Here is a 25,611-nt window from a genome sequence, read left to right as displayed (position 1 = left end):
GACATGATGATGCCAACGTGGTATCTAACCTGAATGATTCGATGAAGCAATAGACTATGTCAGCACTGAATCAATCTATTTTCTGCAGTCACAACAGTTGTTGTAGACTATAGGCCTGTCCATACTACAAAATCTGATCCAGATCCAATTTGATTTACTTGTCCATACCTGTGGTTAATTCATATCGAATTCAAATTAACTGATCCAGATCGAAACCTACTCTGGGTGGTGTTTCGTTCCAGGTCAAAGTAATTCAAATCAGATCGCGATCAGTTAGGCCTGGTGTGGACAGGTGCACACTCAAGTGAATTAGTTTGATAATAAGTAATATGAATTAAAGCTGGTACATGTGTGGACAGGTATGTTATTGTAATTCAAATCGAATCCATCTTTTAATATTTTTGTGTAGACAGAAAGTGGATTCAATGTGGATTAAAGTGATCTTTATCAGTTTAACTCAGATTGGATCCAGATCATATATTGACTGGGCTTATGTAACATAAAGAACTCAACACACCATCTTCCTTTAAATTATTTACATTTATTTGGCAAATATACACATGAATAATGTCACTGACTAGACTAAACTACAGTTATTGAGTAACAATATTGATACACTGACTCTAAAACTGACTTCAAACTGACAGGTTTCAAACATTTTGTTTTCATTTTTACAACACAACAAAGACTTCCTTGCACAAACTTAGCTACAGATGTTTAGATGGTAAAATAAATGATTTCATTGGCTAAATAAGCACAATACATGCAATAAACACTGCAATCCTTGAAATCAAAGACTTGTCATTGAGTAGATTAAACAGATTAGGTAGGGATAGGGGTGTCACAAAACATATTTGTTGCTATTAAATTCATCCATAATACTTTGCATTTCAGTCATACTCCCTTCTTGTGACAACATATTTCCTCAGTAATCAGAAATCTCTGAAGAAAAACGATATGCATTATATGAGGCATTTCTATCATTTTATCATAGACTATATTGTGGGGTCATTAAACTTAAAAGTTGATGTATTTGCCACTTTCAATCATTAAAAAGACAACTCTCAACTAAAATAGTTGACCCTTGTTGCAAAACATTTGTTCACAGACGTTGGAGAGAGAGCTCTCTAAAATGTCAATGATTTGTTCCATGCAATGAGGGTACTATTGTTTTCCTATTTATATTGGATATCGTAGTCACAATAATATCTAAGCTATTCAAAACTGACCTCTGTTTAACTTTATTTGTTGTAAACTTTGACTTTGAAGCTGCTAAAAGGAATAAGAGTATAATGAAGTCTGAAAGAAACACTGGCAATATTGAGCATTTATATTCAATAAAGGATGTCATTCCGTGTGTCATTGTGAATGTATGATTTACAGTTGGCTTATCTTGACATACAATATACTCACTCACAAGACAAGTAAAAAGACATATCTTTCATATACTGTATGTCATTTCATTGCCATTGAGTTCATTTTCTATCCCTTTTCTGTCATGATAATGTCTCATTTAAACAGCAATCATAATCAGTATGTAATTAGAAGTGTTCATACCATCTAATATTGCATGTTTCACATTTGCATCAATAATATCTACATGACTATTTCCTATATAAAACACATTTACAATGTCCATTATATATAGATATATCAGAAAATAATAAAATAAAACCTTTAATCGACAAAACTATTTATAATTGACTTTAAGAAATTTCGCATATGTGAGAGCATCTGCTTTTGGCCCTGTAATACTTTTTGATTCTAAAAACATTCCCATGGGTTCTCTTGGTGGTAGTGATATACTTCTATTCCAAAATGGATCTTCAATTCCAAGCAATTCTCTCACACTCCTGGCAATAAGCTGAAATAAAGTCAAAGTGAGACAAATTAGAATGCAAACACTGTATTAGAAAAAAAAATGAAGAAGTAATCCAATGTTAAAAGTTTTTATAAATTGCCAGTTGGCCTAACCAGTATGTAGTATAATTTGACTAGTCATTGAAATAGTGTTGTTTCCACACTCCTTACAGAAAATTTGCCATTATGTATACTATTCCCTAAATCAAAATGCATGTATTTGTACAACAACTGACATATTTGGTATGTGAATCATATGACATGTGACAAAAACTTCATGGGGTGAAATAGTAGATAACTAGTAAATGTTGACTTTTGTGACTTTCAAGAAGGATACTTTCCAAAGAACGTTACAGAAGGGAATGATGTCTCTTTGATCATGTGCTACAGATAACAGAAGAAAACATATTTCAATCAAGAACGTCACACACTTTATTTTAATTCATACAGGGTTCTTGTTTCCATGACTCTTCACATGACTACAGAAACCACAGCTAACAAAAACCAAGTCTTAAAATCAAGTTACACTGTGAATACTGAATACTAGCAAATAGTGATTTACTTACCTTCATGTGTTCAAAGTCTGTAATACCTAACAGTGGTAAGTGTGAACAATCAACAATAATCAACTTCCTGCCATTGATAAGGTTCCTTGTGAAGCATTCCTGATTGGAGAAAGATCAAAAGATAAAATTATTCAACACAGCATACAAGAACAACTGGATTACACACTATCTTCAATGACATCTTTTTCATGTACAGATAGCCAAATCTATTGACACTTAGATAGCAATGTAACAATGCAGTCTACCTTATATTTGTTTTGTTATTCATAGTTCTAAATGAAATGATTATCTATATACACATCAACTGTAATTTTCCTATAACTTTGACACAGACAAAACTCAGTTCAAATGTACAGATACATGATGTCGTTTTCAGCAGATTATAAATGAAATGTCAAGCATATGTTGGGTAATATTTTTTCAGACAAGTGTGTTGTGACATACATATGAGTTGACTCAGCTTCTCGGGTCAATCTTACTATCAATAAAAACAATCATATCATAACATTTGAAAACAAATTTGTCATATAGGAATGTATTTAGAGACTACAACTTTTTTGTTTTCTTGGGCCTGAAATGTGTTCAAATTTAATACATAATGGGTCAGCTGCAATGGGTGCATGCAAGGGAATGCGCGTTTTGACAATGTTAATCTGTTCATAATATAGCAAAACTGTTATAATCACGATTAAATGTCGGAAAAGATATCTTTGCTTGGCACAATAATAAACAAACTAAAACTAAAGCCTGAAGTCAGTTATGGAGTTTTAAGTCTGTTTTTTAAATTTTAAAAAAAATATGTGTTTTAGTTCGTCTATAAAATTCATTTCTGGGACGACGAATATTTAACTTCATGTACTGAGTTGGAGGAGACTTTCTATCGCCAGTTAGGAACAACAATAACACTACACCAATGACCTCCAACTAAAGGCGGGCAGAAGGGACGCGCGGCCGCGGTTGACTTGAGCCTGAGGTGACAAGACGGAATCATCGTCTTTTTTCTAAAAACTGAGTGTGCCACCCCTTTATTCTTCAAAGATTTATATCTAACAACTCGACAGTTGATAACAGTTAACACACTGTTTTCAAATGTTCGCTGGTCTAAGTCAGCAAATGGGATTCTGAGACAAGACAACAAACACGAACGCCCTTGCATTGCATTGTACACCTAAATGTAATGTAACACGTACCGTAACGTAACCGTTATGTGTGTGACAACATGGCAAATCGTGTATCGGGGATAGCCGATTACCTTAGGGAGTGAAAGGAGGTTAAAAGCATACCCTATATTGAGGAAAACCAAGTTGTTCGATCCAGTCTGCTACATCTTCACAACTCCAGTGCAAGCAGTTCGGCTCTGCCATCTGCTGCGCCATTTTGTTTGTGGTTGCTATCGTTCTACGCGCATGCGTTCTTCGTGAACGCTGACGTACGCTGAAACTTTGTGAAGACTTGAACATTATGCTGAAAATAAGTTGCCCTGGGCAGTTACAGTAATTTTCGCAAGTCTTCTGTGTCTCTTTCAATCGTAAAAATTTCAAAATGAATGGATTGGCGATTGAACAAACTATGATTGTAGTGGAACTACAGAAACAACGGGACTGAAAGAAAGATGTGCACACACAGCTAGCAAGTTCTCCCGAATGCTGGCAAACAGATTCCTCATCGAATAAATTGGTAGAATTTGTTGACGCGTCGTTGCCATGTGAAAGAGTACGCGTAGATCACTATACACTATACTACAGAATTTGACGATTAGGCCTAGCAGACAATTTTATTTTCCCGCCTAAAATTAACTTAATATATTTTCTTGTACTTTTGGCAAGTCCAGCCCATCGTCGCGAAGTGTAGTGGAAGAAATAACAGCTCTGCAGGTTTGCGAGAATGGTCCAGCATTCCACCAAAAAAATCACACCTGTGATGGCTCTTACTGCATGTACTGTAAGTTACTAATCATATCAAACTAATAGTATGCAATATGGCACTTACCAATCTGATAAAAATATGATGGGGTGAATACGACTCGATTTTTGTATTTACTTCAATTTCTTTCGTTTGATGATTGTCGTTTTGTTTGTTCCGGGAACATTCACTGGGGCATTTTATTTTGCGATAAATAAATCAGGCAACTTTTTTTCTCTCGTTTGTATGGGAATTCGCATTAAGCCAACACACATGGCTGTCTCACATATGCACTTAGAAACTAGAATCAGTCTATTTAAAAATCAAATCTTTATAGCTTAAAACGCACAAATCATATTGTTGAAAACGTAAAAGTCAATGTTCCAATATTTTAATAACCAAAAAACCCACGATTACAAAAATAAATGATGCTAAAAGAACCTCATTGGATAGAATTCGTCTTGGGAGTAAAATATATACAGTTAGAAATTTATGTACACATAGTGACACTATTGTTAAGTCATACGATAAAACACAACTGACAAGCTACAGGGTTCTCCGAATAGTTGACACTTCATTACTGGCGACTGCACGGTTAGATTTAGAAGAGATACCACGACTGCACCCACGAGCGATAGCACGACGAACGGAAAACCAGCTCTGTTCGGGAAAAGAATCGAAAAGAAAATATTGTTACAATACATAATTGTTCATACATCACATTATAACGATCATAATGTCATCTCCAAAAAGCAGTTCCATAGTCTATAGTGGTCTGAGATGAGGCTCCAATAAAGCAATAAGACTCTTTGCCGAAACTTTTGGCATGATCCATATCATCAGCTGTTTTTATCTTCACGTACTAAACTGTTGCTTTATATTGTCGCATTGAGTAGAACCATGCAGGTTCTATGATACTAGTAGAACTAAACACCCATGAGGGAGAACGTGGGGGCCTAAGCTTATTAAACTAGATTCCAGGATCCACACTTGAGAACTAAGACAAAACAAAAAAACATAACTTACATCAACACTCCTGTATGGCATCCGTGTTGTCCTTGCTAAACTCTGTCTGGTTTTGATAGAAGGATATCTTGACTTCTTGAAAGCAGTTTGCAACACTCCGTTCTGTCGTGCAGTCGTTAATACGGCTCTATTTGGTCTTCTGGGGAATACCGTAAACCTGTGCCTACGGTACGAGTGACTGACGCAACGGTGATCATCATCTAAGCCACTGTCTCTCAGCTCCATTTCGTCTTCATCGCTATCTTGCAATTGATTAGATGGACATTGAGAGTGGTGCTCGACATTTGGTAACTCTACACTTTCGTCTTCATCGCTATCTTGCAATTGATTACAAGTACTAGATGGACATTGAGAGTGGTGCTCGACATTTGGTAACTCTACACATGCTACATCTATCACATCTAAAATTACAAAAGAGAATTGAAATATCATAGTAAATGACACACAGAGCCACTTTCATTCATGTTGTACATGTCTGCGCTGGTCTATGTTTTGTTTTATTGTGGTCGCTGCTGACTGAGAGATAAGCATGATCATGGAGGTAGAACCATACTAGTACTTTCTAAAAGCTCTATGCACACACAAGGAAATTGGAATACATTATTGCACTGTCTGTGCTCAGCTCTATGGTACTATTTAGAGTAGTCCGAAAATATTAGGTGTCCAGACCTTTATAGTTGTCATTTTGACTTTATGTACTGTAAGGAAAGGGGGATATGTTTTTCTTCTACCATCGAGTAAATATAATATGTTTACATTTGAAGAGAAAGCGTTGAACTTACCGAGTGGCGCTCCAGATGTGTGGTCTTGCAAATCACTATCGCTTGTTGGAATTTTGAAAGGTAAATCGGCTGATGCCATCATCGTCTCCATGGTTTCTATCAGAGCTTGTCGGTTGAAGAAGACAAACTCGAGAGGCTGACAAAGGTATTCGGCGACTTGGACATCCATGATACACGTAAAACTAATGATACTTGTAACTTAGTGATGGGCAGAGAGATACCTTTGGAGGATGTTCAGTAGGTGACACATACAGTGGAATGATTCTGACAGGTACAGTGTGGCTAATGATAATACTTTTAAAACAAAAGCATTGCATACATTATCACCTACGAAATACCTCTCCACGCGTCAACACCTTGACAGTAGAAGGTAATCAATTATGCGTACTTAAATACGATAATTAGTCTGCGATCAAATCAAAGAACAAAAAAGATACCGGAGATACTGTGTCTTTTTGCCGGAAGACCTCTGTCCTGCAATGTGGTCGCAACACAACTGGACATGGTGGCGCCGTAGAGACCCCAGTGTTACAACTCAAGTCTCACCACAGGGAACAGGACAAAAAGTGATAATTTTGCGATTTTCCGGATTTCTAATATTATTTTCTTATTTCTCTATATTTTAGATACAACTATTGTTTCCTCTATCTGTTCCCCCTATTTCCTACCGTTAGCAGTCTCATCAAAGTTTGTCAACTTTTGCATTAATTGATAGATTACTAATCCTTGAATGAACCATAGACCATAGACCAGTTGGTGGAGGGTCTATGAATGAACTCATGGGTTATTTGCCCAATTATTATGTCTACGTACCATGGGACATTTGTATCAACATAGGAACATTTCATAAGAACATATGTATCAACTCATGAACATTTCTTATCAACATATGCAATTTTACATGGGAGTGTATTGATGAGTTCATGGACTTGCGCAATATTTACATGAAGTTGGTCGTTCAAAGTCTGGGTGGATCGAGAAGGCAACTTGTGTTACGAGTCTCAGAGCTAAATTCGTTCCATTCAGGATATTTAAGGATATTGGGTAATTTTCAAATCTTCGACATCTCCACATCGCGTATTTCGGATATTGTTTGTACCAGGTACGATTGAAGAGTCAGCAAGTTCGATATGACGTGATGTGTTAATTTTAGAACGTCATCATGTGATTTCATTGTTCTGTAAAAGTATAAATATAACATTGCACAACTATTTTATGGTCTTTGAGATATGAACTTTTATTCAATAATCTAGACAAGGTGATTGGATATTGGTGATGTCTTTCATAAGACTTAAGAATACGTCATCTAAGAAAAGGGATTTATGTAAAACTTTGTTAAGTTGGGTTTTTAGCCCGTCCAGAGAGGAGGACGGAGACGGAGATTGGTCATGTAATAAAATCCACTAAAGTCGTTAGTTTGGCGTTTGTTGAAACCAGATATGAACGTTTCGTTGTGAGTTCTTTTTAACACACAGTCCAAGATGGTACGTAGAAAAGATGGATTGGGAAGAAACTAGTCGGGCGGCCAATTCAACGTTATAGTTGTGGAATAGACTGACGATTGGAATAGCAGTGCGAGGAGTACTTCCCCACTATATATCGATAAACTGCATGGAAAGCTGGTCGATCAACAACATTTCACAAGTATTTCTTAAAATACGTCGGCCTTTTAATTTGTCAATCGTGCTGTACGATTATATTTTTTGTTACAAGATAGACATTTTTGATTTTCAAACTTGCTAAAAATCTGCCTACTCATAGACCCCACCCGTAGAGGGGCTATGATCCACTCAAGCATTTCCCGGTTTTGTTGGATTTTAAAAATGCAAATAGAGTCGTAATACTACTATTACTAGTATTCCATTTTGGCACAATCCTCTATGACTGTGATTTTGGTCTACACAATAGATATTTTTGGCTTTGCATTATTTTACATTGTTTATTTCTCCTTGTTTGTGAATTCATGAATAATTAAGTGGTAGGGTGATTTACGGATATGGTCTAGACCTCTAGACCTTTTGGAGTACTAGTTGCCTCCCTTTCCGTATGTACTTCCATTAGTCGATCAGTAGATGTTTACACTCACTGGGCAGTGTGTTAATTAGGCAAATAAGCTTATCCCGTGAGTTTGTGAGTTGTACTTTCAACTTTTGTACATTCTGTAATTACAGTCTATGGTAGTCTTGCTGCTAGACGTTCGGGCTTTCTTTCGATACTATAAGCGAACGAAGTTTGCAGTGAGGGCTTGTTCCATCCTCGATAGCGATGTTCGGGCATGTGTCGTATTTTATCGGATTAAATCTAGCAGAAAGACTAAGTCGATGGTTAATTTCTTTACCTCCATAAATACACGTAAATACATAGCTTAAATAAACGTATAACGCTTCTGCAAAATACGATCGATTATTGGCAGCTTATATAAACATATTCAGGGAAAGTGGTCGACGCTGGGGTGATAATAATTTTGTTCAACCTTTTAGCGATGTAAACTTGCGCCCTCAACGGCATATTGCTGCCGAGATTGACGAGATTACTTTACAAACTCGTCATTCAAAAAGTGGAAATTGGAAAGAAACCGTCGACGAAAATGTTTGGGCAAGATCGTCGCGGTCTCTGAACAAAGTCTACATCTATTTACACGTAAATATCCATCACCATTTTCCTCTGCAACTGATGAGTTACAAATTTGGCCGCGACCGTTGACCCGTGATCTTGATTAGCGCCCTCACTCAACAAAGGTCCTCCAAAATGGCAAGTGCTTCGAGCCCTTCAAGTCTGTCTCGGTATTTGGACGGCGAATATTGGGAGGTGAAAGAAAAACTACGACGTTATATAGGTGAAAGTGACCTGTTCAATCTTAGGTAAGCATTGTTCAAACACACATGTCAATCTGTTGTTTGACGCGACACACGACTGACTGACTTCTGTCACGTAACATGAGTGAAGGACAACGGACAAGAAGGCAGGTCGTCGAACTTTTGTTTCATACCAGGGTAGACGTACATCACTAACAAAGTAACATCCTAAGTGTCTGAGGTCCAGACTCCAGGCCTGAGGAGAACAAAGTACGACCAAGTACAAGGGAAACATATACATAGTCATTAATCTCAAAATGTTTATGGCCAGACGTGTTCATTTTGATTTTTTTAGGTGTTTATTTACTTTGTGAATTTGTGCTTTGTTTGACATGTAACATATATGATATACCACTTTCCCACACTATGTACCCACAGTGCTTCACAGACTTATAATGGCATAACATACCTTTAGACTGGAGAGCATACAATCCATTGCAGCCTCTGTAAGCATACAGGATCAAGTCTTTCATCTATCAGCCTTTACCCTACTATCACTGACAGGTCCCTGATGCTTAGCTGCAATAATTGTAGCTTTGTTTTTATTTGCAATCCTTTTTTTTTCTTTTTCATATTTTATTTTGTGTGACTCAACATTTTTTGCTTTCCTTTTAAATTCTTATGGGCTTTGCAAAAGAAAAACAAATTAGCGGTTCTAGCAGAGGACCAGAGCGACGGAGCGAAACCGCCGCTACAGTACTGCATCTAGCCAATGCTTTGTTGACTGGTACACAATGATGGTGCAAATCTTGAATAAGGAAATTAGCCATTCAGAAAACAATGTCAGCAGCGATGCTAAAAGTGGTGACATATTCAAAGCTGACCACACAGTGTGATTCTAACCATGGACCATACACGTCTGTGATCTGTTAAACCATTCAGCAAAATACAACTCTGCAAATACATGTAGTCACCTTCCATTTGAATCACAAACATGTTTTATTTTTGTCTTTTTGAAGGTTTGATCTGCCATTATCCACATTTAGAGATTTAACACTGCAGAGAGCCAAATATCTGTTGAAATTTCCAGATATACAGGCACAGTTTGATGATCAGGTAGGTGATATAATCTAGATCAGCTTCTAGTGGTGCAGATATGTACACAGGTCAAAAGTCAAACTCTGTTGTCATGTATTCCTTTATATATTCCAATCAAGGAATAGTGACTACACCCACACCCCCCACACCCCACACACACATTGATGTGCAACTTTGCAAGACATTTAACATGCATTCAGGTAGTGAAAATGAAGTGTTAATAGGAGTCAGACAAATGTAATTACAACTCAATACCAGTATTTTATTTACTTGGTAAATCAGAAAACTTTATCCTGTTTGTGTGATGTCAATGACACTTAATCATATCAAATGAGAAATTAACACAAGGCATAAATAAAAGCAATAAGATTCATTGATATTCACTAAACATTGTCCATTCATAGATGTGATATAGATCATATATAGTTCATTATACTTTTAAAAAAAGAACAATTAATGATAGATTAATGCGGTATTTCAAAAAACAATAATTGTTTTAGTACATGTTGAAATATCAGAAGCTGAGAGTTGGTGTATTCCCGTGTATAGTCAATTTATTAGGGTGTCAGTCATTGTACTAATAGTTACTGAGTGATAACATATCCTGGAATGACTCATTAATGAAATTAGAGAGGAGGAAAATTGTATGTTGTTCATTTAACCACAAAATTACCAACTATTTTCCACAAATATGATACAAAAAAATGTCGGCCTCATTATTTAATATAAATCCAATAAAAAATATTTTGTGATAAAAAGTTTATGTTTTGAATAATAATTTTATGAACCTCGGCCATTTACACAGCTCATTCTCCCTCAAAAAGTCACCCAAGCTTCTATCAGTGAGGTCGTCTTCAAAACCCGCATTAGCATGATTAGGGCCATGAAGAGACTTAACAGACAAGATGATACAGTTCAAAATTCAGAATAAACAACAAATATTTTTTTCAGGGGAGTACTTTTGTACATTTGGAAGTTGTCATCTGATATCGATAAAAGTCAGATAGAGGAGATCATTATATGCAATAAATGAACTACATCATGTGTTGTGTCCATATTGATTTTCTTCAATTTCAATTTTGTTAACTACACATAGGTTGTGTGTGTGTGTGTGTGTGTGTGTGTGTGTGTGTGTGTGTGTGTGTGTGTGTGTGTGTGTGTGTGTGTGTGTGTCTAGATCAAGGTCTAGGTCTGTGTGTAGGTGTGTGTCTGTATATACATATTGCCAATGATGTCATCATGTCATTTTCACCATTTAGGTTGGTCATATCAGTGGTTATATGAACAAGAATCTAGCACTTGGAGATGTAGGATCATGTACCGATTTGTCAGTTAGTGTAAAGGTAGGTGTACTGGACTGTACATGTATTTGTACCTTTCTGATTTATTTGTAGTTAAACCAAATGTTGAACATTATGGTAACATAGTACTCCTGCTAACTGTGAGACCATAGGATACTGTTAATGGAACTCCGGTCACCACTACTTCACTGTGTGGTGCAGCAGTCAACATTATGGGAGTGTAACTCTATCTTACACTCTACTATAGCATGTAGAATTTAACACTGTTGAGTTGCAATGTGTTCTCTAATGAAAGACAACTTTTTTGTGTGTGTCAAAATTAGAAAAATTATAACTATATGGTTTCTTGTTAGTAATCACATACTAAGGGATAGGGCAACACCGAATTTTGGTGTCACAAAAAATTGACTATTAAACTGATTTTAATTTGACAAGCTATCCTTATGACTGATAGGAAATCAACAAACCACATTTGAAACATGAAAATCTTTCAGTTTGACTTAAAACCTATTTGCCATCAAGTAGACAATCCTATCCAAAAGCAAGTGTTGACAGGAAAATAGGCATAAGAAATACAGAATTTTGTATTTTGTGTGTAAATGTATGTGTGCATGATAAAAAAATCTGGCAGTATAACTTTGAAATTCTGTATATATTTTTCCATGCTTCTTAGATGGGTGTAATGGTATGGCTGTTTGGTGGAGCTGTGATCAATCTTGGCACAGAACAACATATCAAACAGTTTTTTGAACCACTCAAGGTATGATACTCACTTGAAGTAGATAAATCTGTAACATATCTACCATATCTTTTGACTATTAGTTATTATGTTCTTTCTTGTAGACCATCTTGGAAGTTCTAGAAGTTTGGTATGATCTTTCCAAATAATAATATTGATGTTAACAATACAAAACATAAAATCCTACATAAACATATATCACTATGAATTGATCATTATTGATTCTGTATGATTAATATATTTATTTTTTATAGATTTTTTGCTTTTTATTCTGTTTATGTCGTCCTTTCTCTTTACTAGGAATTAAAGTATACTGGTATGTTTGCTATGAGTGAGCGGGGTCATGGAAGTAATGTGAGGGCGCTGCAGACAGAAGCTCATTATGATCCAGAAACACAGGTAACTGAATTAGTTAGTGTTGGCAAATGTGACTGCTGAAAAGCTTAAAAGATGTTACTGACTTGACAGCAGGTAAATCCTAGTAACCCGGTAAATACAAGAACTTCCACTGTCCTTATAAGTTAGTGTTCTGTAATGAAAAAGTTGCCAGCCAGTGTGTATGTATGTGGTGTGTGTGTGTGTGTGTGTGTGTGTGTGTGTGTGTGTGTGTGTGTGTGTGTGTGTGTGTGTGTGTGTGTGTGTGTGTGTGTGTACACAAATTGACTTATGTTGAATCATGAAATATTACAATGATAATATCAGATGTCCTTTCTAATTACCAATAAAACCAAGTTCTTCACCCTGTGTGACTGCAGTCTTCTTTGCATTCTTCCATACCCAGGAGTTTATCATCAACACTCCATGTGATGATGCACAAAAAATTTACATTGGCAATGCACTACATGGAGACTATGCATGTGTGTTTGCTCAGTTGATACTCGATGGACAGTCTAAGGGTCCACATGCCTTTATTGTTCCTATCAGAGATGACAATGGTTTGAATCCAGGAATCTCTGTCACTGACATGGGTCTCAAAGAAGGTAAGGCTAGTATGAAAACAATGAAAGTACCGAGTCTGATAAACCTGTCTATTTATCACATTTTTTTTTACCAACGAGTTTAGTTTTTGTGAAAAATTTGGAACCTAATTGATGGTGGGGAATGTAGAATTTCTGTTGTTTGCTTTGCATAGATTTATGATGAGGTTGTGATATAGACATTCAACTAGATTTTATCTTCTTATTTTTTTCTTAACAAGAAGAAAACTGTATCTTGTGAGCTTAGATGTCATTCCAGACCATGTAGTATTGTATGTTATTATCAACATATGACTTGACCTTTGACCTGTAAGGGTATTGTAATAGATTGCATGTATGAGGGCAATGGATATCAGTCATCTGATATTTTAAAGTGAAAGAATTATAAATTCAACACAGGACATACACAGAGTAACCATGGGTATATGCATATACTCTGCTATGTCACAGGTTTAAATGGTGTTGATAATGGAATGTTAGGATTTGACCACGTACGTGTTCCACGCCATCATCTATTGAATCGCTATGCCGATGTCAGTCCATCTGGAGAGTATACAACATCAATAAAAAATAATGGTAAACGATTTAATACAATGTTAGCTGCTATGATTGGAACAAGGCTGGCTTTAGCCTTTCAGGGTACAACATCTATGAAGGTAAATGTCAAAAAGTCAAATTACAAATTACAGTTACAGAAGTTTGAATTAACAGATCTATCTCACAATCAGACCTATTAGAAATAACCAACCAACCGTACTATTGATGTTTGTCATGGAATATTGGGGAAAGATGATTGCAAAGTGCACTACAGAACTGGACAAGTCTGGCCCATGCTTGTGGCCATAATCTGCTATCAAATAGCGCCACCTAGTGGCCAAAGTTTACAGTCATTTGTCTTTTGAATAGCACCCGGAACTATGATGATAAAATTTAAAAAGTGACATGATATTCATGTCATTTTTGTGCCGTTGGTATACTTATACAAATTTTTGAATGAAATTAGCTCTTTTTTATCTCCATTCACATTAACCATTCATAATTTCATAAAATTCAAGATTTTGAGTGTGACGATTTGATATGACATAACTAGTATATTGACAAATCTAAAGGATAAATTGTTAGTTTTGCACCGCATTGCTTGTAACCAACAGCAATATGGAATCCAAACAGTGACAAACCTTACCATCCAAATATACTATTGTAAAAATATTATTTTTGTTTGACTTGATAGGTTGGTTTGGAGATAGCTATTCGGTATGGATTAAAGTAAGTATAAAACCAGTCAGTCATTTGATCCTGATTTAGGAATACTTCAGTTGAATAGTTATTACTTCTACAATATTGATAATTTTTGTTGGTGTTCTAATAGTCAGTTTCCTTCATACAGGATTATAACCACCACAAAATAAACAAAATATATTTAGAGATACGAAGACATATATTTCTATCTCAGACTCCTTACCAGTGCACACTTACTATGCAACACATGTTTTCAGGTTCTATTTTACAGGTTATATCTAATGTGACACTGAAAAAATGACATCATGCAACTTACTTTAAGTAATTTAGCATATAACTAATAGCTTTTCATAGGCTCTTTAAGCTGGGGATTGTATTGGAAGGCATACCACAAAATAGATTGACAATTTGGTAATGTTGAACTTGCCATATTCCATATTTGGACAAAGTGATTGTGATGCAGTCTTTAACAGACAGATATACAGATATTTCAAAGTAAAAGAGAATGGAATTTGGAAAGATAGTTCATTGATAATAATTGTAGATTCTTTATAGTGTTACATGTATACCAGATTTTGTGTGTACGTCTAACATACAAAGACAGCTAATACCAATTATTGCGTTGTTATTTTTCAGACGTCGCCAATTTGGTCCATCAGGTGGTCCTGAGTATACCTTATTAGATTACCAGACACATCAAGTTAGACTTATGCCACATTTAGCAACATGCCTTGGTTTGATGTTTACCCAAAGGTATGCAAGTGCAGTGAAATTCTGATCATTATTACATATGTACCAGAGATTACTTGCACTGGTGTGAGTGCATACTAGTGGTATTTACACTTCAGTCATGGCAATACCGAAAACATTATTGCATACCTGGATACAAATGATATGCAAATGAGGATGCGATCATTCATTCTACACAGAAGTGTGTGATCGCATGGTGTCATTTTTACAGAAATTTGTTGTTTAGTATAAACCATACGTAATAATAACAGAGCCCCATGCTGCACGAGTGCCAGTGTGGGTACTCAAGGGGTATTTGTGCTCGTGCTTGCAGTGTTTTCTGCTGCACTTCACTCACTATGCTCATGAATGTACTGCCACAGAAAACATTGCAGACACTCATGTAAATACCGCGAGTTCGCCACACTTACACTCACGAGTCATGGGTTTCTGTGATATTATATTTTGTACTACTTGATAGATTAGAAAGAGTATTCTGGAAGATAGCCTGTGAAGAGATGAGGACAATCTTGGCAAAACCGATCTATTCATGTCTGTCTTGGAAACAATCAAACCCCGCCCCTTTTTATATCAAAAGCATTATAGTTTAATGATTGAGATACATATAGGGTTAGCTTATTACAGTTAAGTTGTGTATGCAAACCTGGTCCCACACAGGACAATAACACTTGCTTTAGCTAGTAGAATTGCTGAAGAGCAATACAAAAACAAGCCTCAGAAATTTTCATTTTGAAAAATGTAAAAAAAAAATAAATAAATAAAGAAGGATTGAAATGAAGGAAAGTGAAAATATATGAAAGTGAGAAGGGAAATAAGTTGAGTAAATAGTAATATTGTATTATTATGTTTTCAGTTACGCAGGTGAAGTTATGGATAAAGAATTTAGTGAGATTACAAATATGGCAGATAATAGATATTTACAGGCATTGACTTCAGGACTGAAAGCTTACAGTACATGGCAGAACATTCAGTGTTTACAGACTTGTAGAGAATGCTGTGGTGGTATGGTAAGTTTGTGTTTATAGACGTGTAGAGAATGCTGTGGTGGTATGGTAAGTTTGTGTTTATAGACGTGTAGAGAATGCTGTGGTGGTATGGTAAGTTTGTGTTTATAGACGTGTAGAGAATGCTGTGGTGGTATGGTAAGTTTGTGTTTATAGACGTGTAGAGAATGCTGTGGTGGTATGGTAAGTTTGTGTTTATAGACGTGTAGAGAATGCTGTGGTGGTATGGTAAGTTTGTGTTTATAGACGTGTAGAGAATGCTGTGGTAAGTGGATGTTGTACTTACATCCAGTATTGACAGACGTGTAGAAAATGCTGTGGTGGTATGACAGAGAATGGACTTGATAATCTGTGACATATCTTTCCTATTTAGGGCTATATGGTAGAGAATCGAATCACTTGTCTGAAATGTGACTCAGATATATTTGTGACATTTGATGGTGACAACATGGTTTTAATGCAGGTATGTTGGCTTTAACATGCATTCTTTACTCTTTACGTCATTCTTAAGTTGGTATAAGGCTAGTAAATAACCTGTGTACATCATAATAATAATAGCCCCCTTTAAATCATTACCTCGGACATCAAGCAAGATAGATTTTTGCCTCACACCCAACATTTCAGTTTTATCAGTGAATCACTCTACTTCAAAAAGAATACACCATTCCAAACTTGTGGCATAAACCATTCCAAACTTGTAGAATAAACCGTTCCAAACTTGTAGACTAAACCATTCCAAACTTGTTGAATAAACCATTCTAAACTTGTTGAATAAACTGTTCCAAACTTGTAGACTAAACCATTCCAAACTTGTTGAATAAACCATTCTAAACTTGTTGAATAAACCATTCCAAACTTGTAGCATAAACCATTCCAAACTTGTAGAATAAACCATTCCAAACTTGTGGCATAAACCATTCCAAACTTGTAGCATAAACATTCCAAACTTGTAGAATAAACCATTCCAAACTTGTTGAATAAACCATTCCAAACTTGTTGAATAAACCATTCTAAACTTGTAGCATAAACCATTCTAAACTTGTTGAATAAACCATTCCAAACTTGTGGCATAAATCATTCCAAACTTGTAGCATAAACCATTCCAAACTTGTACAATAAACCATTCTAAACTTGTTGAATAAACCATTCTAAACTTGTTCAATAAACCATTCCAAACTTGTAGTATAAGCCATTCCAGACTTGTAGCATAAAATCCACACTACAACTTTAAGAGAGGAAAAGTTCAGAGTTTGGTTTTTATATTTTATTATAGACATGAATTACCTTTATTCGGAGTACTCTCAAACCAATAAATACCACCTGTAGTTAGGACCAGTATCTGTGTAGGTGTACAGAATTTTAGAACATTTTGAAAGAAGTGTTATACAAGTATGTACTCGTATACTTGATTGAAGAACATTTTGAAGAAGTGTTATAAAAGTATGTACTGGTATACTTGACTGTAGAGTTCTAAGTTGTTATTGCATACTACACATCCACTGTACCGGTATGTTTTACTTGGCTGCAGTTAGCTCACCTCGATAAACCAAACTTGAAAGACACCTATGTTATATATGCTGTCAGACATATGAGAGGGCAGTTTTTGCTCTGTCCTTCTTCTACATGTGTTACCAGTATGTCATATTAAGGTACATAGAGATCCCATGACTGTACCACAAAAACTTCAGCACAAATTCTGTTTCTCTCAATGCACAGAAGTTACGACTCTAGTCCTGATACATATTTGTTGATATATTTCTGAACCAGCAGTTCTTATCTCAGTGATAATCATATCAGAGAAACTGTTGAAATAGACAAAGTGAAAGAAATATGTGGTGTCTCCTTGTCCGTTTCACCATGTTTACAATTTAATTTTGGTCCTAGAACTACTTCAGGTAAATTCTATATTTTTCATGTGTATTTCCCACTTTCATGTATAATGTACACTTATTGAAATATAGATGTCTACTTCAGTCAGTCCTCATCTACCCAAATTAAAGAAAAAAAACTAAGATAAGCAAAAATAAAAGCAAACCGTTCAATGATAAATACACTAAAAAAAAATTTTGAAACAAAGAAAAGTATTGTAACGTCTAATATTTTAATACAGATACCGACACAGACTTGTGTGCATGCAGTTACAACATTGAGCAATGCTTACTATTTGTAAAGGTGGATAAAATAACACCTTGGACAGATTCGGTATTGGTGACATGTAGTTCCTATTGTTTTTGGGTTAAACCATTCAATTTCTGTTACAGCAAGTAGCTAGAGAAATTCTTGACCATTACAGTGGACAATTTGGAGGCAGCAGAGTCAAAGGAATGCTAACTTTTATGGCCGGTGGACTTTGGAACTCATTCCAAACAAGGTGGGTAGTAAAAGAATAGGTGTTTAGTTACAAGATTTTCAAATGTCAATATTATGGATTGACCACAATACATAATTATGATGATTACAATTGCAGTGAACTATAGACCAGACAGATTGAAGCATAACACTAACAACAATTATTAAATAACCCCAATAAGATTATTACAACTTGGTGTGTTATGTGATAGTGTTACACAGTTTTAATACGGAAACAGAAACCAAAAACAGTGAAAGTAAAAATGACAAGAGATTATAAATTTGAATGTTTTGTTTTCACTCGCACTCTATTTTCACATTTTTGTCGTAAACCTTACTTTCCACTGAATACACATTTTGATATGAAAACATGTATACCAAGCATTTCTATGTCTCATTAAATCAATGACATTAAAAACAAAAGCAAAATAGTAAACTTTCTATTTGTTTTCATTTTAGAAATTACATAGTACTCTGCACTGTGTTGAACATTGTTATGACTTCCTGGGCTAAAATATATTAATTTTAAGAATTACACAAGAAAACTATTTAATTTGTGGGCATTGTGTTTTTTCCTCCAGCATGTTTGCAGTCAATATTCACCCTGTAACTGATCTGCAATTTATTCTGAAGGCCTTTATGTTCAGGGAAGGTAAACAGCTAAGAACACTAGCTGCCAGACTTCTCAACAAGGTAATTTGATACCTCTTAAAATGAAGTATTGTCGTAGTGATAACTTACTACATTCTTCCTTGTGTATGACCAAATCTTGATTTTGCTAATGGTACTGTGTGTTAACTTGATTTTCTTGTAAAAAGCTAGTTCTTGTACGTTGTGGCATACTTGTTAGCTAGTGCTGAGGTAGAGGGGGACAGGTACGGTGTCAAGAAAACCAGTGATTTATGACAATTTTGTTTTGTATAAGGTGGGTGAACAATAGGTAAATGTTAATAGTGCAGGCTATAGTTCATTCTGATAATAACTTGTATGGACAGTACATCTGCCCAACTAACCTAGATATTAGGACAGATGAGAAAATATTGGTTATGTATACTTTACAGCTGATGTTTCACCTTGTGCATTTTAAGTGGTTAAGAAATGATGTTTTTTTTAGGTACATACATGCTTGGTTAATAGCTGATGAATACAACTGCTGGCAACCAAACATTGCCCTGGCTCATATTTTAGTATCAGCTAACCATAGCAATTATTGTGCATGTTATGTTTAGTGCACTTTTAGTATTTTGATATTATGGCTATTAATAGTATTAGAGGGTAGTAATTATACAGTGTAACCTGAAGGGTTCAGTTTACAAAATAGCAAGGACAATAATTCTTGTTACCTGCAATAGCTACATGCTACATGTAGAACAGAGGTTACCCTTATACAGACTATACAAATCAGTTTTATACTAGGAAGTCTAGTCCTATTTCTCTCCCTAACCTTAACTCCCTAGCTTAATAAAAATTTGTAACTCAGGCAGCCCATAGTTTTACATTCTTGCCAAATATGCAGAAAATTATGAAAACTAGAATGGACAACTTGATTGATTTCAGTAGATTAAAATGAATGTAATTGGAAGAAAATTAGAGATAATCAGTCCAAAATGTGTCAAGTTTTCATAACTGATAGATTTCCTGACTTTTTCTGTTTGTAGGTTTCTACTAAGAAAGAAGAACCCTTCAGTGCCTGGAATTCTGTTCAACAACATGCTGTTACCATGGCAATGAGCTTCTTACAGAAAGGTACTCTTGGCACATCTGAAAATCATCAGTTTTATATTTTGATTAAGGTGTCAGTTCTGATGAAAATAACAAATTCCACATACATCATAGTACATGTATATAGTATTAAAGGTGTCATTTTCAAGGGATTTTAGCACAACTGAACTGATAACGTTAAGTAGTGCTATAGGCACAATGTGATGTCTGTCTGTCTGTTTGTCTGTCTGTCTGTGTGTGTATGTGTGTGTGGACGACTGAAACTCAAAAACCGTCAGACCGTTTCCCTTGGCATTTGGTGGGGACAGTACTTTTGGAAAGTGAATAAAGATTCCAAAAATGTAAGCAAATATGCCTTGCAACAAGACCATGCCCATAGTAACACCCAAATACAATTGTGCTGCAGTGGCGCTAATTTTGAATTGACTGTATTGTCAAATGCCATGATACATGTCCCTAATCCTGCCAAGACCACTGTCTTTTGCATGGACTTGACCTGGAGAGGGTTTTATATCCCACAAATAGAATTAGTTTTATTGTGATTAATAGTATAGTATTGATCATATTAAGGACATCAATAAAATGCCATTACAAATATGTAGCAATGCGTACAGATAAAATACAACCACCATATATAGATACAGCCACTAGATATATTGTATAAACAAAACAAAATTGATCAGATTTGACTCGGTTGTCATGTTTAAAAGAACATGTATGAGGAAATGAGTAGCAATAATTTCCATGTATTTATTATTGGTGCAATGCCCGCTAAGTTAGTCACAGTATGTAAAGGTAACCCAAGTTAGGTGATAACGTTGGTCACAATCACAAATAAATTATGACATCTTGATGTTTTATAAGTAATGACAGTCAAACTAGATATAAAAATAAAACATAAAAAGTCTAAATATAGACTTTAGCATCTCTGGAATGATGCAATCTTTCATCTCAAATTTCATGACAGTGTAGTTTTCCTGTCACACAAACTCTCCAATGATTGTAATCGTTTATTTTTATGTTTTGGTTTCAGTTGTTCTGCAACAATTCATGATTGCAGTGGAAAAATGCCAATACAAGGATGATAAAGAAGTATTGAATAAAGTAATTGAATCTTACTAACTTACACTTTATGAAATTTATGGTGACAATAAACATAAATTTATGGTGTCAACAAACATCAGTTTTGTTTTTGTTATGTGATATTTTCTATGTGAATAGATTGACAGTTACTTATATGGTACAAAACTTGTCATTAGCTGAGAAACAAGTTTTCTATGGTATTCATCACAAATGGTTTGTTGTACTGGTACTGGTACATTTAATAGGGGTTTATTTTGAATTGTCCATTCTTCTATTCAATTCAATTATTTACATAAAAATGTTAAAGAGAAAAGGGCTTGACCAGTCTGTAATGTAACTATTCAGATCTTGTAATCACTTTTAAATGGTGAACTCATGCCATGAATAACACATGCTTCTGTTCCGTTCCATTGTGTGCTAACAAAACTGTTCAAGAAAAAAGCTGATGTAACTATTGAGTCCATGTAATAATTTGGTTTGTAGACAAAGCCAATGTGAGTCCACTGTAGTCAGACTGTAGTAGGCACAAGTAAATGTTCATATTTGGACTTGGGAGTACCGATACATAGCTTTGAGTTCAGATAGAGAAGATGCAAGTCCAAGTTGTATAAAACAAGCATTTATTCTTTTAATATGTTTTGACATGTTGTAACTTTGAAATGTTGAATTCAAGCCATAATGGTTACCTGAAAAGCTTCTCTTGGTATATATTATCTAATAGATACTTTTCTGTAAAAAGTATCTTAAAATATATACTCTAAGAATACATCCAGTCGAATTGATCCTTGTATTGTAGCTCTTGAAATTAGCGGTACTCCAGGACACATCGACTACAAAACATGGTATCTAGATTACCAAATTGATAGTGTGGTTGTATAGCTAAGCTATAGCTGAAACAGTCACCTGGCTGAATCTGACTACCAAAGCATTATGGGTTAAATTAGAGCCCTGCATTACCATTTTACAATATATTCTTGTACATTGTATTCATGCAATGACAACAACAAAAAAGTATGATTCTGGTTTCTGTATCTCTAATCCCATTTATTATCTGACAGCTGTTTATAACAATGCTCAATTTGTTGTGACTATTCAATGTTAAAATTTGATTTTTACTTTCAGTTTTGCAGGTTGTATGGTCTGCATTGTTTGTACACTGATAGGGGGTGGTTTTTAGAACAGGGTTACATTTCACCATCCCACATCAAAGAAATACGCGAAGCTGTAAGTATTATGGGACTTTCTATGTATTGAAATGTACACTGAGGTGAAAATGAAACTTTATATCGTTGTCAAACAGACAGTGAACAGTAAAAAGTTGAAAGTCACTTTCTGCAACCGGTTTGTGTTTGTGTTAGTCAAATATTTCCTTCCTATAATTGTTAACATATAGATATATATAGGTTAGAACAGTGTGGTTTCCTGCAGACTGATATCTAGACTCATTCCTGGTATTACTTTCGTTACTCTATATTAAACCAATTTGTTTTTCTGACGTTAGAAATCCCAAAATTTTGGAGCAATAAACACATAAAAACAATGATTTTAATATACTGTATATACTGAAATCACCATTCAACAGCTGCAGTTACATTTGTCACAAAAAATAAATGTGTTTGCATGAATAAGTTTGATTCATGACAACTATCAAATTTATGGTTAAGATCTCAACTTGTATTTGAGGGATAAAGGGATGTATTATTTGCAGTTCTCTCACAGATATATAAATCAAAGTTTTGTGTGAAATCTTTTGCATATGTTGTATGCAAGTCGTATGGTCTGCTGCTCTGGTAATTTTTCACCTGTCAGAAAGTGGGAATTAGCTAAAACATGTGAAAATACTGAATGTGTATTATGTTTACATGGTCATGAATGATAAAATATATGTAGGAATGCAATGAATTAACAAAATATTTTAATTACTGACTTCTAAAAGAATGAAAACATAATTAAAAAAAAGTGGGGGGGGGGGGGTACATTGCATTGTATTGTATTTGCACAGTTTCTGTATCATAATAGAGGAATTGTGAGTTTGGGAACCTGAGTAACAGAAGATTGAATGGAAACATTTACAGATTTTCTAATCTTATACCATAATTTTTAGCAGAGGATAATACTGAAACTAAGGTAAATGCTTTCTTCTTTCCACCCAAAATCTTACAAATGTGAAAATTTTCATTTCAGTACCTGAAGATGTGTGGAGAAACCAGGCATTGCGCTCTCCAAGTAGTAGAAGCTTTCAGACTGCCAAGGAATTGTGTACATGCTCCCATTGCTGGCGTTCCTAGTGAAATCGCTCCATGGGCATACTACCCTGAAGATGAAGACAGGAAATTATCCAAGCCATCCACTTCCCAAAATGATACTAAATTTACAGTGGTTCAGTCAAGATTGTAAGCCTGTCTTTGCCAAATCATAGTTGAGTATTCAGAAGAACAGTGAAGGAAATGTGCAATAAAATTAACAATAAATTATCAGGTAGAATGTATTTTAAAACAGAAAGAGAAATTAACAGATGTTTTTAATTTATTAGCTACAACAATAAAACTTATATCAGGGTCTTCAAATATCAAGAAAAAACACATGAGGTCTTCGTGCAAATTCTCAAAATTGTAGACATGTCATGTTTAATGTTATTCTATAGTCTATCTACAGGCATTGGCCAAGGTTTGGCATTCACCTTCCTACACTCAGTCTATCTACAGGCATTGGCTAAGGTTTGGCATTCACCTTCCTATGCTTTGCCTAACATGTGTATGTGTATTGGCCTATATTTGCCATTTACCTACCTATGCCTAGTCTGTGTATGTGCATCAATAACATGGACTAGACATTCAACTTCCTATAGCTGGCCTGTCTAAAAGCTTAAATTTTGGCATCCCTATATTATACTTGCAATTATACAGTAGGGTATGGTATAATTCTCAATATCCATTGCATTGTCTATTTTTACATATAGATTAATATTACGTTTTACTTTTAATTAGTTTGTATTGGAAACCAACGATTACATTCTGTTATAGCAGGTTTGGTGTAAGTGTACTAATCAAAATACAAACCAATCCAATGCACATAAACAGGTCCATATTTTTTCAATCAAAAGGGGTTGGAAAATTTCTTTACTCCTTCACTACGAGATACATTTTCTTTTAAACAAATTTGTTACAATTTGATATGAAAACTGATATCAAAAGTGTTGTCTTTTTTTTGTATATACAATGCAAATGTGAACAATAGCTGTGCCAGACAGACTGCCAAGAAAAACTGACTGGCTAACCATGTGGTTTACTGCAGCTCAGTAGAGTAAGGATACACACACAGATATGAAAAGGGAAAAAACTGAATGATAAAATGTTAAAAAGGTTTAAAATGCAAGTTAAATATGTGACTTGAAATAAACCATTCCGTGCACTCTCCCTAAATAGATGATGTTGACCTTGACCAAGAAATCTGTCAGGTATGTGTTCAATAGTTTTAAGAATTTTTTTTTTTTTTTTTTTTTTTTGGGGGGGGGGAGGGGGGGGCATCCCCTCTCTTAACCCTCTCCTCTTTAAGGACAACCACTGCATTTTCATGCTGGCTACAGTTAGCTATAATCAAATTGGCTAACTACTGTAATTAGCCAGTGGAAATATTGAACAGGAATGTGTACATGGGTATATGAATGATGTGTTTTAGAACTTACCAGTGACTACATCTTTTGATTGAAATGTAAGGAAGAGAGAGAAACAAGAAAAAACTGTTCATTTTGACTGCCATGTTTCTTTGAAATGGTCTTTTAAAGATACTTGTATTTTAAAGTGGCCATATGGATGAGAATTTGGTATTTATTTTGGAGTTTTATTTGATAAAACAGCTCCACTATGTTTTTATACTTGAAAAAATAATGCGAAAGAGCATATACCAAGTCTATGTTCATAACTCAATAAACTGCAAAACATTAAACAATGTATAAAATGTTTGTTATTGTACGTACAATAACAAATTTTTTACACTTTTTCCATCTTTTTGCAATGTATTGAGTGGTGAACATGGACTTGGTATATGGTTTTTCGCATTATTTTTTTCTTTTTAGTAAAAGAAATGTCTTGTAAGGCCCCCCAAAAAAGAGAATTGTTTCTAGTCAACGCATGCATGACTTAAATATCACAGTGTCGATCTTTTTTTGGGGGGTGTTTGTCCAGCCCATGCAGTCTGCAGATCTGTGGGGAAACACAAAAATAACCTTCCCTACTTGAGTGAAGACAACTGCAGAGACAATCATGAACAAGCAAATGACATCCACCCCACCTACACACTTGCTCTATAATACTAAATAAAAAGAACTGTAACTGCCATAAATACATGTAGCAGTTTAAGTGACAGGTTTGTTGAGAATAAAAAAAAATCACATTATCACACCACAAAATGTCCTGACC

The 25,611-nt window shown here is 35.1% G+C and overlaps 2 protein-coding genes across 2 annotated transcripts; one reads left to right on the top strand and one right to left on the bottom strand.

Annotated features, from left to right (window-relative positions):
* Nucleotides 1–579: 579 nt before the first annotated feature.
* On the bottom strand, nt 580–3,864 carry LOC144453500 (sterile alpha motif domain-containing protein 15-like). The gene is made up of 3 exons (XM_078144811.1): nt 3,710–3,864; nt 2,427–2,525; nt 580–1,864 (listed from the first exon to the last, which is right to left on the bottom strand). Exons 1-3 carry the CDS (start codon nt 3,800–3,802, stop codon nt 1,691–1,693), a joined length of 366 nt encoding a protein of 121 aa, XP_078000937.1. The 5' UTR covers nt 3,803–3,864; the 3' UTR covers nt 580–1,690.
* Nucleotides 3,865–8,878: 5,014 nt separating this feature from the next.
* On the top strand, nt 8,879–24,098 carry LOC144453495 (acyl-coenzyme A oxidase-like protein). Its single transcript, XM_078144804.1, has 17 exons — nt 8,879–8,997; nt 9,951–10,047; nt 11,289–11,372; nt 12,004–12,090; nt 12,370–12,468; nt 12,851–13,049; nt 13,497–13,702; nt 14,278–14,312; nt 14,922–15,038; nt 15,889–16,042; nt 16,413–16,502; nt 18,301–18,410; nt 18,970–19,081; nt 20,047–20,134; nt 21,144–21,214; nt 22,316–22,417; nt 23,378–24,098. Exons 1-17 carry the CDS (start codon nt 8,885–8,887, stop codon nt 23,588–23,590), a joined length of 1,977 nt encoding a protein of 658 aa, XP_078000930.1. The 5' UTR covers nt 8,879–8,884; the 3' UTR covers nt 23,591–24,098.
* Nucleotides 24,099–25,611: the final 1,513 nt, after the last annotated feature.

The sequence above is a fragment of the Glandiceps talaboti genome, chromosome 2, assembly GCF_964340395.1.
Source record: "Glandiceps talaboti chromosome 2, keGlaTala1.1, whole genome shotgun sequence".
NCBI lineage: Eukaryota > Metazoa > Hemichordata > Enteropneusta > Spengelidae > Glandiceps > Glandiceps talaboti.
Note: the sequence above shows the minus strand (reverse complement) of the source record. Positions and strands in the feature narration are given on the sequence as shown.